At 43.9% G+C, this 17,064-nt stretch overlaps 1 protein-coding gene across 2 annotated transcripts in view; it reads right to left on the minus strand.

Moving 5' to 3' along the window:
- The window catches only part of TIMM50 (translocase of inner mitochondrial membrane 50), a 58,316-nt gene that overhangs the window by 6,036 nt on the left and 35,216 nt on the right, over positions 1-17,064 (minus strand). For both annotated transcript variants that reach the window (XM_030217670.1, XM_030217668.1), the window contains exons 4-8: positions 15,906-15,927; positions 3,504-3,562; positions 3,251-3,370; positions 1,124-1,228; positions 455-553 (exon numbers count right to left, since the gene is read on the minus strand). In XM_030217670.1, the coding sequence (XP_030073530.1) occupies positions 455-553; positions 1,124-1,228; positions 3,251-3,370; positions 3,504-3,562; positions 15,906-15,927 (405 nt within the window). The remainder of the gene's footprint in view (positions 1-454; positions 554-1,123; positions 1,229-3,250; positions 3,371-3,503; positions 3,563-15,905; positions 15,928-17,064) is intronic.

The following is a 17,064-nucleotide window of genomic DNA, read 5'->3' on the forward strand; positions in this document are numbered from 1 at the left end:
AAATTACACAGCAGAAAAACAGCAGCAGGTCCACCCTTACGGTCCTTCCCTCTCTCTATGCCTGGTCTTTCCCTTTCTTCCTTTCTCCCTTCATCAAAGTTCTTATCTCTCCCCTGCCAACCCGATTCCTAATCCTGTGCTGCACATCAAGGTGAATGTGGAGCACTACCCTCAAGGATCCCTAGAGAGATTTCACATGGATAGAAGTTCCTTAATAGTGTTTCCTGGTCAGAAAATAGTCTTCGATATCTCATTCTTCACACCATTTCCCTTCTGGTGCACGGGAAATGCTCTCTTAGAATTCTTGCACTTTGGTGTGGGGGGTGTGCATGGGGCATAAAAGTGCATCTGGGTGAAAGTGGTAGGTGTGTGTAGCCATCCGAGTATGCGCGTGTTTAAAATTTCTCAGACCGAAAATTCGGACTCAGTATAGCCACTGACTTCTAGCACATACCTTCACATGATGTCCATCCATGTAACGAGTGGCATCCCGGAACAGCCGATAGGAGACAAATCCATGAGGATCCACACTATCAATGAGGGGAAACGCTGTCTATGAAAGAGCACATGTGAGACCAACAGCTACAGCTACCAACAGATGGAGAAGAGAGAGACAGAAGTTGCATGGAAAGAAAGAGGTCGACAGACCCACAAACTATGTTTACGTTTATTACAAATTTCTATACTGCCCAAGCTGACTAGCAGCGGTTTATAAATTGCAAATTAAAATACAAATAAAAGAAAGAAAAAACTACAATTTCTTGACAGGAGAGTAAAACAGGCAACAAATAAATAAATAAGAGCAAGGGTAGACAAAGGAGAAGGCAAGGCTAGATAACATTTAAAGAAAAAATTGGAAAGGGGGGGGGGGGGCATACTTCAAGTCCATGCAAATTCTACATTAAGAGTCGAGGTGAAAAGCCAAGTTTTTAAGTTTTTCTGAATGAAAGTTCAGAGCGCAGACATAAGGGTAATGAATTCCAATAGCAGGGGGCCATGAAGAAAAAAGCATGGCGACAAACTCGAAACAGTGCAGGATATAAAAATGTTTAAATAAAATCAAAACAGAAGCAGAGGAAGAGAGGGGGAAAAAAAAAGTGAAAACAAGGTGCAGGATACATACCATGCCAGTCTCCGAGGTAAAGATGACTATTTCATACATAGGAGCAAGCTGTTGAAAGAGGTTATCGATACCCGGTCGCTTCTTAAATCGCCAACCAGTCACTAACTGAATCAAGAAAAGCAAGGAAGACAAGAAGAGAAAGAGAAAAAGAATCAGTCACACACTGCCTGGGCTCTTGTACTGGGATTTAATGGAGAGCAGCTTCATAGACTATGGCAAATCCTTCTGCAGGACCAAGATCTGGACAGATTCTCCTGATTTGTCTTAATTGCCTCCAAATCGGGCATGGTTGTTTTCAAGCCAGCATGTTTCAGATCAGTCTGTTTGCCAGCTACATCTGTGAATGCTGTGCTGCTTCAGACTGCAAACTTGTTTTGTTACTGTCATCCTAACGTCTCCTGATTTGCTAAACTATGAGCACTCAATGGCCTACCCCAAGCTTGGCTTCACACTATTTATTGTGAAACTCTCATGCGTCTATCACACACTTAGTGGAAAATGTGTCTAGTTTGCTCCAATACAGTTTAACTCCCCAGCAGTTGCCATTTCTGGTTAACGTGCTAACCACAATGTTCAGACAGCACCCAGAGATGCTCTAGAGCAGGGATGGGCAACAACGGTCCTCGAAGGCCACATTCCAGTTGGGTTTTCAAGATTTCCACAATGAATATACATGAGATTGATTTGCACTTACTGTTTCCATTGTATGCAAATCAATCTCATGTATATTCATTGTTAAAATCTTGAAAACCCAACTGGGTTGTGGCCCTCAAGGACCATGGTTGCCCACCCTTGCTCTAGAGTTACATGGCCAGGGAGGGAAGAAGGCTCTGCATATATAATTAACACAAGTACCATGTGTGCAGGAATAGAGCGCAGGGGCGTATCTGTGTGGGGCCACAGGGGCCTGGGCCCCCGCAGATTTCGCCCTGGCCCCCCTCCCCGCCGTCAACCCTCCCCCGCTGCTTACTTTTGCTGGCGGGGGGCCCCAACCCCCGCCAGCCGAGGTCCGACCCGCAGTCTTCATATTTCGTCTTCCTCCGACTCCTCCGTGGCCATGCTGTAAGTAACGCTGCTGATTCGTTGAATCCAGTTCGGAGTCTGACGTCGCAGGATTCAACGAATCAGCAGCGTTACTTACAGCATGGCCACGGAGGAGTCGGAGGAAGACGAAATATGAAGACTGCGGGTCGGACCTCGGCTGGCGGGGGTTGGGGCCCCCCGCCAGCAAAAGTTAGCAGCGGGGGAGGGTTGACGGCGGGGGGGGGGGGAGGGAGGGAGGCAAAAATGTGCCCCCCCCCTCTGGCCCCCCCTACCACCGGATTCCAGATACGCCCCTGATAGAGCTACATTGTCTACCCAGCAACTGCTTATGTGAGCACATACACACCCTTCTCCCCTTGCCAGTACAAGAATTCCAACTGCCACTCACAAACAGGGACTCCGAGAAGGGGGGCAAAATTCCCCAGGCCTGGGCCTCCGAGGGGGACCCGGCGCCGGAGTCCCTCTCTCTCTCCTGCTCCGGAAGGGACCCGAGTGATTGCGTCCCGACAGGAGTAGGAGAGAGAAAACTCCAGTGCCAGACCCCCCTTGGAGGCTGGGGGAGGGGGGGGGGGGCTGGAGCTTCCTCTACTGCTGCTCTTCTGCCCATTGATGAGCAGCTGCTTTTCCTCTCAGGCACATATGCTTGGTTTTGAACAGAGCACGCCCTCAGAGGAAAAGCAGCCGCAGGGGCAGGCAGTCAGCGTTGGAGGAAGATGTCTTCTGCTAGCAGGGTCTCGGGATCCCCGCCAGCCAAGGTATTTCAATCCTGTTGCGTCAGCGATTGGGGGGGGGGGGGGGGCAGCAGCGGCAGCTATCAGGAGGGGTATGTGGCAGAAGACGATGATTTTGGGGGGAGGGTGGGGAGAGGAGGTGGCAGTGGCCCTGCCCCAGGCCCAATTCAGTCTCTCGGCGTCCCTGCTCACAAACACAACCAACCTTCTCTCCAGTGTAGTAGCATTACATGCATGTGCCTGGAAGCACCGGCTTCCATGGAGACATAAGAATTGCCATACTGGTCCATTTAGCCCAGCTTTCTGTTTCCATGAACAATCCAGGTCACAAATGCCTGGGAGGAAGACCTACCGACCACTCAGGGTGAAGAAGGACATCAGTCAGCTCTATGACCAGAGTGTAGGGAGGCTGGTAGTAGGGTTCTTTCAAGGGATCTGGCAGGAGCTTAGGGCTGGTGGGTTCAATGATCATCTGCAAAGAGAATAGGAAAGAAGGGCCCAAGAAGGAGGGGCCCCTGCACAATGAGAAACCAGGCAGAGGGGTTCAGTGATGGCTGTATTGGAGGGACACTGAAGTGTACAGACTTCAAAGTTTTGAGGCTTACCTGCCGATAATCCTTGAAGTATCTGCACGTTCGTCGGAGTTGCTGTACTATGATTGGATCTGAAACAAAAACATACATGTTTGGGGATGTTCAGAGCTGGCAACTCCACAATACACAACTCAGGCAGCTCTACGAGGTGAGACAGAATCTAATGGGAGGCCCTGGTCATGAAGCATGAGTCACATGTGACATAAATCAGAGCATAACCTAAGGAAGGAGGGAGAGTGGTTGTGGAAACCTGACACACAGAATGAGACACTTACTGTTACAGTACGTGCAAAACTAATCCAGTTTGAAGACATTGCCCCCTACAGGACACTGGAAGCACCGTACTGCAAACCAGGGGAGTCGGGGGAAACAGGTTAAATCACAAAGTCTTACAGAGTGTCTTCATATGCTGATCTAATTACATAAGGTCTATTATCAAACCTCAGCAAGGTGACCACTACAATGGATGTATGGTAAGCAGGAAAAACTGTAAATACATACTGGCCACATGAAGAGTGGAATCACCTAGCAAGTCAGCTAAGAACGAACACAGACACAGCAGAGTTTAAGAAACTGCTGAAAGCAATCCTTTTTACACAGGCATCAGAAGCAGTAACAGATAACACACCAGAGAAAGATTAGATAAGTAACCGAAAAGCACAAGAATACTGCCAAGACAGACCCAAAAGCCAAGTGAAGAGGACATGCAGGAGTTGGCAGTTGAGCGCCTAGTCTATATAGAGATGGATGATTATGCTAAACCTGACACCTAAAGCAAAAAGCATAAGACATGACTAAAAAGGCCATAACCTGCATAAAAGAGACCAAGTTATTCACGTTCAGCAATAAATCATGCATGATACTGTAAATCAAAAATTATTACTGAGGGAAAATCCTACTGACAAGGACAAAAGGCCAGAAGAAAAGGAGAAACGTGACAATTGTACCTTAGACAAAGGGTACAAGAGGATTAAAAAAAAAAAAAAAAGTGTCACTACTAAGTGAGTATCTCAAATGGACTGAGAAAGTCACAAATGATAAAAGACTCAAAACCTCAAGCTGAATTATACTGCTCTAACAGAAGATCTTACTTTCAATTTGTTTTTAGAACATATAAATTTAATAAAAGCACAAATGTTGCAGACATGTTGAAGAAAATAGAAAGGAGAGATACCAAAATAAATTCAGACAGAACCCAAAACCAATTAAAACTGGAGGAAGAATATTAGTGCAGTAAAGAACCATCAACTAAAGCTGCAATAGTAAAGTTACAGGATCCTCCTATAAGCTTCTGCAGAAAAGTGTAATTACTATGGAATAGCCCAGTGGTCTTCATGAAGTTTTAAGCCGGTGCCACTTTGGGTTCTAATGAGTTGAAGGAGAGCTACCAAATATCTTCCCACACGGAGCCACTCCACTGCTGACCAGTGTGCATCAATGAGCCCTTCAAATTTCATTGGGGGGGGGGGGGGGGGGGTAAGGCTGTGAGCATTTCCAAGTGCATCTTCTTTTGTCTACTGAGAAATGCCTTGTCCTTCAAGCATGTGCTTCTTGCCCCCATCCACTTTCCCCTTTCTGTCCTCAGTCTGGGTAGAGGGGCATTTTAGCAAAAAGGAAAAAACAAATCAGGAATATGATGACTTGGGGGGGGGGGGGGTGCCACTGGCCCCCGGGCCTTGCATTGAACACTGGAATAGCCTAAAGTTAACAATAAAAGTATTGGAAATGAGGTATGAAGAGCCCCAAACTGGAAATGCCCCAGCTCTGATAATGCTTAAGCAAACGTTGGTCATTCTAACGTCATTCCACCAAGATTTGGCAAACTGTAAAAATCATTTGGTCAGATATCAGTTATGATGACCTCCTCTAAACTAACATTCAATAACTTGCTCACCTAAAATTTGTAAACTGATGACTAAAATAGATGAAAATAGAATATGATCATGATGGTACTAATATGAAAGTAGAAGAGAAGGAGGCCAAAAAAAAAAAAAAAAAAAAAAAAAAAAAGAGGAGTGTCTACAACCAAAGACCAACTGATGCTGAATAAAAGTATTATGATCACTAAATTGCCTTGCAATGCCAAGAATAATCTTGCTCAATATGCTCAAGCGGACCTAAGTCTAAATAAGAATCTTGGATGGATTGAGAACATCAAATTCACAATGTTTTGTTACATTTGTACCCCGCGCTTTCCCACTCATGGCAGGCTCAATGCGGCTTACATGGGGCAATGGAGGGTTAAGTGACTTGCCCAGAGTCACAAGGAGCTGCCTGTGCCTGAAGTGGGAATTGAACTCAGTTCCTCAGGACCAAAGTCCACCACCCTAACCACTAGGCCACTCCTCCACTGTTGCTACTATTTGAGATTCTACATGGAATGTTGCTATTCCACTAGCAACATTCCACGTAGAAGGCTGCGCAGGCTTCTGTTTCTGTGAGTCTGACGTCCTGCACGTCAGACTCACACAAGCAGAAGCCTGCGCGGCCACATTGGTGATCTGCAAGGGCCGACTTCTACATGGAATGTTGCTAGTGGAATAGCAAGTCGGCCCTTGCAGATCACCAATGTGGCCGCGCAGGCTTCTGCTTCTGCGAGTCTGACGTCCTGCACGTACGTGCAGGACGTCAGACTCACAGAAACAGAAGCCTGTGCGGCCTTCTACATGAAATGTTGCTAGTGGAATAGCAACATTCCATGTAGAATCTCCAATAGTAGCAACATTCCATGTAGAATCTCCAATAGTATCTATTATATTTTTGTTACATTTGTACCCTGCGCTTTCCCACTCATGACAGGCTCAATGCGGCTTACATGGGGCAATGGAGGGTTAAGTGACTTGCCCAGAGTCACAAGGAGCTGCCTGTGCCGGGAGTCGAACTCAGTTCCTCAGTTCCCCAGGACCAAGGTCCACCACCCTAACCACTAGGCCACTCCAAATGTGGCAAACTACACTCTATTTAAATTATGAAGATGGGCAATACATCATTAGTGATACTATAAATACTGAGATTCCCTGTCACCAAATCCTCTGAGTAATTAACTTATTGGGCTATAGATTTAGATTTAATCCCAGAGGAGCTGACCAGCCCAGATAAACACCACACCTGTTACCTGTAGATGATTTGAAACTGTCCAGCTCCTGCAAACATTTGATGACTCCAAAACAGTAAAGTTTCTCTCAGATCACGTCAAGGTGATTTTTGGTCCAGATAAAAGGTATAAAGGCAACCTTTCTGAACAGAAATCTAAGAAAACAGAAAAGGTCTCCCCAATAGAAGATTGTAACATAAAAGGGTGTAAATGGGAAGGTGTATTAAATATCTAGGAGGTAAAGGTGGTGGTGTAACAATCCAGCAAAAATTACTAAGAAAAAAAGATCAGCAAAATCTACCATAGAAACAGCATGGGGTAAGATGAAAATTATTAACCTGCAATTCCTATGTTCTTACAGTTTTGGAATTATAGACTGGCCCCATAAATATGCTGAAAAATTGTATGCAAGGTCAAGTAACCTCATGGGCGTGGAGAAGTTACTCTAAGAAACATAGAAACATGACGGCAGATAAAGGCCAAATAACCCATCCAGTCTGCCCATCCTCTGTAACCCCCGAGTTGAAGGCAGTATGGGTCTTATAAAAATAGATTTATGCATATAAACTACCCTTCATAAGTTATCAGACATACTTACCATCAAACACAAATACTTAGTACAGCAAATGTAATACACTGTAACTCAAAAACCTTGCGATAACCACAATTGTTTCCCATCTTTAAACTTGGACAAGCATTCCAATGAACAGAAGGAATGAGCAAGAGTCCACCTGTTAGGAACACAAATAAATGAGCCTAGGAGGTAGATTTGGATTCTAAACCCCAAATAAATTCTGAAGAACTATATGGCCAAACAACTGTTGCATCAGGGGTTTTGTTCTAAACAACAATGTGAAGCGAATGTGTGGACCAAAGATTTATTTATTTTATTTATTTATTGCATTTGTATCCCACACTTTCCCACCTTTTTGCAGGCTCAAAGTGGCTTACGATACATTATGGAAATGAGAGGGGATTACAGAAGGATTTTGGGTTGCATGGTAATGGAATACATAATGATAGTATAACAGAAGGCGTTATTAACATTACTGGATATGTGTATTCACATGTTTTGATCTTTGTGGTATGTCTTGTCGAAGAGATGGGTCTTTAGTAGTTTGCGGAAGCTGGTCAGTTCATAGGTCGCTTTTAGGTTACGTGGCAATGCATTCCAGAATTGCGTGCTCATATAGGAAAAGGTTGACGCATGCATTAGTTTGTATTTCAGACCTTTGCAGTTGGGGAAGTGAAGATTGAGGAATGTACGAGATAATTGTTTGGCATTTCTGGGTGGCAGGTCTATCAGTTCGGACATATAGGCTGGGGCCTCACCATGGATGATTTTATGTACTAGGGTACATACTTTAAACGTGATGCGTTCTTTGAGTGGGAGCCAGTGCAGTTTCTCTCGTAGGGGTTTTGCACTTTTGTATTTTGATTTTCCAAATACGAGTCTGGCTGCCGTGTTCTGGGCTGTTTGGAGTTTTTTTTTTGAGTATTTTCTCTTTACAGCCAGCGTAGAGTGAGTTACAGTAGTCTAAGTGACTGAGTACTAATGATTGTACCAGATTTCGGAAGACGGTCCTTGGGAAGAACGGTCTTAGTCTTTTTAATTTCCACATTGAATGGAACATCTTTTTGGTTGTGTTTTTCGCGTGATTCTCAAGTGTTAGGTGCCGATCAATGGTGACTCCAAGATTTAATTTTTGTGTGTTGATGGTGGTGAATTTGCTCGTGTTGTGTTGAGAGGTGAGTACTAGGCATTGGGTTTTTTCTGCATTGAGTTTTAGTTGAAAGGCATCTGCCCAGGAGTGCATGATATGTAGACTTTGGTTGATTTCATTGGAAATTTCTTTTAGGTCTTGTTTGAATGGGATGTAGATCGTTACATCATCTGTGTATATGTACGGGTTGAGGTTTTGGTTTGATAATAGTTTGGCCAAGGGTGTCATCATTAGGTTGAATATAGTCGGTGAGAGGGGAGATCCCTGTGGAACTCCACATTCAGGTGTCCATGCGGCTGATGTAGTCGAGTTTGATGTCACTTGATATGAGCGTGTAGTAAGGAATCCTTTAAACCAATTAAGGCCATTACCTCCAATACCGAAGTATTCAAGGATGTGCAGTAGGATTCCCATGATCAACCATATCGAAGGCGCTTGACATGTCGAATTGTAGAAGTAATATATTCTTGCCGGTTGCAATCGTTTGTTTGAATTTTGTCATGAGCGTGATTAGTACTGTTTCAGTACTGTAATTGGAGTGAAATCCTGACTGGGAGTCATGTAGTACTGCAAACTTGTCTAGATACTCTGTGAGTTGTTTGGTTACCATCCCTTCTGTTATTTTGGTTATTAAGGGAATGGATGCTACTGGTCTATAGTTGGTTAATTCACTCTTTGCGTCTTTGGGTATGGGGGTAAGTAGAATGTTTCCTTTCTCCTTTGGGAAGAGTCCATTTTGTAGCATAAAGTTCACGTGTTTCGTTAGATCTGTTACAAAGTGTTGAGGGGCCGATTTCATAAGGTTATTTGGGCATATATCTAGTTTGCAATGAGATTTAGCGAATTTTTTTAAGCGTTTGGTGGATGAGATCTTCCGATAGTATCTCAAATTCTGTCCAGATTCTATCTGCTGGGTATATTCCAGGGTCTGGGTCTAGACAGTCTAGGAGTGCAGCATATTCGATGGGGCTAGTAGGTATTTTAAGTCGCAGTTGTACTATTTTCTCTTTGAAGTACTTCGCAAGGTTTTAAACTCCTGTTGTGTCTTTGCTGTTGTTCGTGACTGTTGTGATGTCCAGTAATTTATTCACGAGTTGGAAGAGTTTGTGTGTGTCCTTGTAATTTGGTCCAATTTCAGTTTTATAGTATAGTCTTTTGGTTTGTCTTATGGTGTATTTATATTTTCTTCGGAGTTGTTTCCAAGCATTAAGTGTGGGATCGTCTTTCTTTTTACTCCATGCACATTACAGCTCAGCAAATCTCTTCCATGAAGACTGATCTCAAGTGGGCTCTGCACTGGTGGTGGGGGGCCATTTTTCCTGCAAGCCAGTGCCCTTTTTACCACAGCGGGTATAAAAGCCCCCAGCACATATGGCCATGCAGTAAGAGAACTCTTACCGCATGGCCATGCGATGGGGAGCTCTTGCCGTCACCCACTGAGCTGGCAATAAGGGCTCCCACGCTAATACGGCTGTAACTGGGCAGCACGCAGCGATGCCCGATTACCGCCACACAAGCCATTTCCGGGAATTTTCTCTCCCCCCCCCCCCCCCCAACAAAAGGCACACACTCGGGGCGGGACTACCGCCAGCGGTCACACTGGACCAGCGATAGTCCCAAAAGAGCAAGCGGTAGGCCCACGTTGGGCTTACCGCCGCTCTATGAAAGGGCACCTTAATCCTCCATTGTCCCAGGTACAAAATAAGTACCTGTGTATAATACGTAAAATGCTCTGACTGCAACCACAGAAAGGTAGTATTATCCTTCGCCTTTATTTTCTTATCAAGCACCCTATGCCTGGAATAATATACCTATGACTATCAGAGAAGAACAAAATTATTTATCATTCCATTAAAAAAACCAACATTCCTTTTTCACAAAATTTTTGTAAATTTAAGGATTTATTGTAAATGTATTTACTTTGTGCTTAAACTAATTCCCAATAATTGCACTGGTTACATTTTGATTATAAACCGCTCTGGACCTCTTGCTGGGATCAAGTGGTCAATCTTAGGTCTTATAAAGTACCTGCAGGCCTGAAAACCACCCATAGCCCAAGTGTATGGGTGAGCAAAAACTGAATAAAACAAATCAAGCCTGTTGTGTGCACAAATCTTAAAACAATTTTTTGTTATAGCCCTTGGTAAGGATGCAGGTAATACTGGAGTAGAGAGGTGTGGTAGCCATGTTAGTCCACTTTTAAAGGTAATCAATACAAATAAAACAAAATAAAACATGGAAAAGAAAATAAGAAGATACCTTTTTTTATTGGACATAACAATACATTTCTTGATTAGCTTTCGAAGGTTGCCCTTCTTTGTCAGATCGGAAATAAGCAAATGTTGGTAGATGACAGTATATATAAGTGAAACATCAAAGCATTTCAGTGACAGTCTAACAGGATGGGGTTGGGTAGCTGAGAGACAGGGAGATATGCATGGAGACAGGAGGGTGTCAAAGAAGTACAATTCTATGGTTTATAATGGGGTAGAAAACCCAGATCTTTAAGTCCTGTCTGTTGGGTGTCAAAATATTTAATCATTCTGACTTCAAAGGTCTTACGTTCCTGTATTCTTTTAAAGTTCCCTTTTAGGATTCTTACCATGAAATCACTGGTACAGTGTTCTGGTTTTGTAAAGTGCTGCCCCACAGGCATGACATCTTTATTGGTACTAGTATTTTTCATATGGTGTCTATGTAAATTAAATCTCTTCTTTAGCATCTGACTTGTTTCTCCAATATAGCATCCTTCGTTGCATTTTTTACACTGAATGATATATACCACATTGAAAGATGAGCACGTGAAAAATTCCTTAATGTTGAATATTTTTCCTTTGTGAATGACTGTGGGGTCCAGTGAAATATTTTGGCATAGTTTGCAGCTGGATATATTGCAAGGATGTGTGCCATTCTTTTCTTTTTGAGTCTGTGTTGGGAGCTTACTTCTAATTAGCTTGTGTTTTAAATCCTGTTAGACTGTCACTGAAATGCTTTGATGTTTCACTGTTACTATGTTATGTTATATATACTGTCATCTACCAACATTTGCTTAATTCCGATCTGACGAAGAGGGCAACCTTCGAAAGCTAATCAAGAAATGTATTATGTCCAATAAAAAAGGTATCATCATATTTTCTTTTCTAGGTAATACTGGAATAGTAGGGTGCTGCAGGGCAGTTAAGAGGTACACTGGCACAGTTGCATGGAGGAAGCTTGCACAGGCCCTGCCCACCTTTCAGTATGCCACCCATAAAACAGGGCAGAACTATGATGCTAGCCTGTGGTGGAAATGCTGATGTATCTGACAGGTTCAACATTTGCACCCCCCCTCTCAATCTCCCAGCAGCTTGCCTCTCGTCTCTGCATATGGTCCCTAAAGCTTGAGGGTCACAGTACAGGGAGCGTGAGACTCTTACTGAAGCCCCAAGCAGCCGCACTCCTAAGTACCCCTCAGAGATTTTATTGGGTATTCATATAGAAGGTTAATCACTGGCAGCAGAGTCGACCGATTGTTATGGTAATGCTGGTCCAGGGCAGCTGAAGCTGTTACAGATCAGGCCCCAGCCAGGGGTGTCAGCTGCATACAGTGGAATCCTCAGGCAAGCACCATAAGGGACATGGCCTGTGCCAGATTCCGTGTCCTGGCAAAGCATTGAGCTACAGAAAAATTGACCAACCCATATCCATTGCAAACAGTCTACACTGTGCTTTAACACTATGCATTATGCCATGGAGGCAAGCAACCAGTTCTGCGTTGGATGCGCTAGTAACAGTTAAGTGTGTATAACATGAAGTGGTGGAAAGCCACAGAGAAACCTGAGCTCCCAACATGCCCACGTAGAGGCTGGGGGAGAGGGTCCCATTGTCAGACAGAGTGAGTACATGAAAGAGGCAAGGACCGTTGTCCAGGCGTGGGGAGACTGCATTGTATCAGACAATGAGCTCCCAAAGCACAGGCCGGCTGTGCTGTACAGGGCAGGTGACGACGGCCCTTGTCAGAGACTCACAGACGGACAGCAGCAGGAGCTAGCCAACCCCTCTGGTGTCCAGGGGCAACACACTTTTTACAAATCACTAACATGGGACATATGTGTGTTATTGTTCTAAGTCAGTGCCGCTGGCCTCCTGGCCTTGGTCTGAGGGGCCAGCACTTGTTGTGGGAGGGGAGGGGGGTTGAAGGAATTGTTCCTAGGTCAGTCCTTGTAGGGACAGAAGCAACAGCAGAGGGAGAGGTTAAACTATTGAAGGCACGCGACCTGATTCAGATACCATTGCTCAATCCTCCTCCTTCTCTTGCTCCCAGGACACCCCCTCTGTGCTGGAGGAGGGACAGCTGCCCCCAGGCCTTGCAGCTGTACCCAGAAATGAGTGTCGCATGCAGTCTGTGTATCTCTACATCTGCTCCAAAGCCCTTCCCTGAACCATTCAGCCTAGCGCATTAGAATTGCAAAGTGATTTTCAGCAGGTTTCAGTCTAATATTGTTTTTGAAAGGTATGGGGAAAGTTGTAGGGGGGAGGGGTTGGGAAGATATAGGGAGCACACACTTATTCATTTATCATCCAGCTTATCCATGGAAGAAAACTAAACATTAACATATTGCTTAACTCAGTTTCCCATTAAAAAAGTCTCTCATTCATCCCCCTTTATCTCTCCTCCTGCCTCCTCCGTTTCTCTGGCTCAGCGGCTCTCTCCTTCCCTCCCATCACAGCCTGGATGCCACAGAGAAGAATAAAACTGGTAATTAGTGCCCCTAACGATTTCAACACAACTCAATAGAAATCAAACAAAATAAAACATGGAAAAGAAAATAAGATGATACCTTTTTTTATTGGACACAACTTAATACATTTCTTGATTAGCTTTCGAAGGTTGCCCTTCCTCGTCAGATCGGAAATAAGCAAATGTCGCTTATTTCAGTCTTTGTATTTCATGAAAGACTCGTGATACAGGCCTCATGGCTGAACTACGATTTGTAGCTTTGCTACCTACTAATTAAAGCTTTTGCTCCACACCGCTTGCTTTGGGACTTTTTTTGTCGCCTTTGCTGTTGTTGTTTTTGTTCACTTTTCACAAAGATTTGTTGTTCTTTGTTTTTTGTGACTATTTTAATTTTTGTGAAATACTTCACGGTCCACAGATAATAATTTATACTGAAGGGAATCCAACAGGCTTCAAGCACTGTCCGGTGAAGCTGGCACCTATTCTGAAATAAGAAGACTTCCTTGAAACAGCTCTATGAGTGAAACACAAATCATGTTGGATTCTGCCCCCAGCCCAGTAGTGGCGAAAATACTCAGATGAGTATTTAAATACGAGTATTTATAAAGTTTATTTAAAGTTTCACATGAAATACAAACAGCCGCTCAAACAGTGACAAATATAGCAAACATAACATAGCATTTGAAGACAATAAGCCAAGGGCAAGCCATACTGCTTTGGTCTGTGGCCGAAAACCTGTTGTACTAATGAATAGCAGAGCTGCAGTAAGCTCCCTCCCCTCCCCTTCCGCTGGCTGAGAGAGAAACATTGGAGTGGGAAAACTGTCCAGTTTAAGTGCAACCAACTGGTGTGGCTGTGGGGACAGGAGGCAAAATCATGCCCAACCATTTTGTATAACGGTCCCAAACATGGTGGTAAGAAAGCAGTTTATTTCTTTTAAGCGCTATAGACATTAAATGTATATAGGTGATCAGAACAGAGCGACTCCATCATGCCCCATTCCACCAGACACCAGGGATCAACTCTTGATGAGTTCTAGGGGGGTGGGGGCACTGACGTAAGTACATAAGTATTGCCATACTGGGACAGATCAAAGGTCCATCAAGCCCAGCATCCTGTTTCCAACAGTGGCCAATCCAGGTCACAAATACCTGGCAAGAGCCCAAAACAGTAGAAAACATTATGCTGCTTACCCCTGAAATAAGCAGTGGAGTTTCCCCAAGTCCATTTTAATAATGGTCTATGGACTTTTCCTTTAGGAAGCCGTCCAAACCTGTTGTAAACCCCGCTAAGCTAACCACCTTTACCACATTCTCTGACAGACTCTCTTATGCAGATCCTGGCCAAAATTCAGTCAAGACCAGGCTAAGTGTCACCTGATGGTCCTCGATATCAGCTGGGACCCTCATAGGTGGGATGACTGGTCATTCCCAGACATGGTCCAACATAGAATACCCAGTCAAGTTTACCCAGCAGCCGGTTAAACCTATAATCAGAACATATGAATAGCCATGCTGGGTCAGACCAATGGTCCATGTAGCCCAGTATCCCATTTCCAACGGTGGCCAAGTGGCAGAAACCCAAATAGTGGCAATATTTCATGCTACCAATTCCAGGATAAGCAGTAGCTTCCCCATGTCTGTCTCAATAGCAGACTATGGATTTTTCCTCCAAGAACTTGTCCAAACCTTTTTTAAACCCAGATACGCTAACAGCTGTTACTACATCCTCTGGCAAAGAGTTCCAGAGCTTAACTATTCGTTGAGTGAAAAAATACGTCCTCCTATTTGTTTTAAAAGTATTTCCATGTAACTTCCTTGAGTGTCCCCTAGTCTTTGTACTTTTGGAACGAGTATAAAAAAAAAAAAAATCAATTCACTTCTACATCACTCAGGAAGCCCCAGTTATACACTCTAGAGGAGAGTAGAGAGAAAGCAAAAAATACGACAGACATATTCAAAATATCTCAACAAGGTATATAACTGTATAGAAAGCAAATGTTCTAGAAGAAAGAATGTTCTACACAGGGCTGTCCTTAGTTATTTCATGAGTGCCAGTGGCCTAGGAATCTCTGGATTACAGGAGACCCCTAGGGCAGATCTGCCCCCAGCTCTGTACCTCTTTAAGGTCAGCCCTCCTTCTAGAACAAAATCGCAATATGCAATTCCAATCGGTGACTCAAGCAAAATCATTTTTTTTTTTCATAAAGAGAGCAGTGAATGCAAAAAGTGACCCCCCCCCCCCCCAAAGTGGCACTGGTGGAAGCAAAAATGTTTACGTACAGAGGATCTCTAGTTTCAGGGAAATGAAGGGAAAGCCAAATGAGGCTCTATAGCACTGCAGCGATAATGAAATTTGAACCTTTGGCCTTTCATTCTATATTTCTTATGTGTCCACCCTCAATCCCATCATTTGCTCTCAAAGAATTGCCCACAGGCTGCAGACATGCCACAGGCTGTTTGTTCCCACTAACCACTCCCATGTGTCTCCTTTTAATTACAATATTAATACCAGGCTAATTAATATGGAAATGCATGGGACTCCGTTACATAGAAAACACTGATTAATTAAGGGGATCAGTTTCAGCTGCTTCATACAGCATGCTAATAGAAAAACTGTCCCCTTTATGTCTCCCCCTCCAAATACGCATCTGTCTCTAGGCCTCCTACATACAAAATGGGGAGGGGGGGGGGCTTGTTTGCTATCCCATACACAGTTACTGCATGTGATTTCCAAACTCAGACCAGGGTCAGAGGTCTAGGGCTGCATATGTGCAGTACACTGCAGACTGCAAATCCCACTGCCTCCACTACAGACCAGAACATGCAACTCAAGCCTCAACATGATGGTCTCTCCAGCATTCATTTCATACTCACCATTGTCGAATTCATCAGGAATCTGCAGGAGAAAGAAAGGATAGAAGGTTCAGAATGTTTATGGGCAGGGGCTATGCTCTCTTGTATAGTTATTTCCATAATTAAATCCCTAAGCATAGGAATAGTTGCACCCATGTACTGGTGTTAGACAGCCCCTGACCACAGTGCTATCATCAATGTCCTACCTGTATTGCCAGCGATGGCAGGCACAATGCCAATTACACAGAGGAAGGGAGAGAATAATTTTAAAGCCATTTCTGAAGGCAAAAACTGCTTTACTGAGGAAAATAACTCTTTTTATTTAAAAAAAATTGTGTGTGTGTGTAGCTTTACCTGGAAGGCCAAGAGGAAATTATGCATGCCAACTAGCAATACCAGAGTGTGCCGAAGTTTATTTTATGGTATGCATGTACTTTGGTTTGGAAAATCTAACAGAGTACATATTATTCAGTAATGCAGGCAATTTTAAAATTAGTACCTAAGCGTGTAACATTCAAAGGGACTTCTGCGTGTAAATTGGGGTTAACCATTGGAAAAGCCTCAACAGTTAAAAAAAAAAGAGAGAGGCAGGCAGAGGACAGGTGAGTTTTGGAAATGCATGCTCAGGATATGCTTTCAGCAGGTATATTGGCACCTGCTTCAATGTAGCTGGAAATGTATGTGCCAAAACATGAACCCTGTTCTTGCAGCTAGTCACAGATTCAGAGATCACCCTCACCCCTTCCATGCTGTCATTTGAAAATGGGCTTGTAGGCCTGTAGGGTTAACATCCTCCATGGGACTGTAAACACAACAGCCAGTCTAGTCTCTAAATTTCTCCTTTAACTATCTACAAGGCAAATTATTAGCTCTACAGCCATCACATAACAACACATTGCTTGCCTATGTGCTGTATATTAATGTGCTAGCATTACAATGATACAGCCAGAAGTGAATCATTTAGCCAGAGATACCAACTGCTCAAGAAGGTGGGAAAACAATCAGGCTCAGTTAGCAAGGTTACTTTCCTGTAACAGAGGTTCTCCATGGACAGCAGGATATGTAGATGGCATCATCCAATGGTTCCCACTGGACAAAGTAGATTCCAAAAGCTCAAAGGCCCCTTTTTTAAAAAAAGGGGTCTTTCTGAGCATGCATACCTAGCCCTCTGACGAGCCTA

This window comes from Microcaecilia unicolor, chromosome 11 (assembly GCF_901765095.1).
Source record: "Microcaecilia unicolor chromosome 11, aMicUni1.1, whole genome shotgun sequence".
NCBI classification, from domain to species: Eukaryota; Metazoa; Chordata; class Amphibia; order Gymnophiona; family Siphonopidae; genus Microcaecilia; species Microcaecilia unicolor.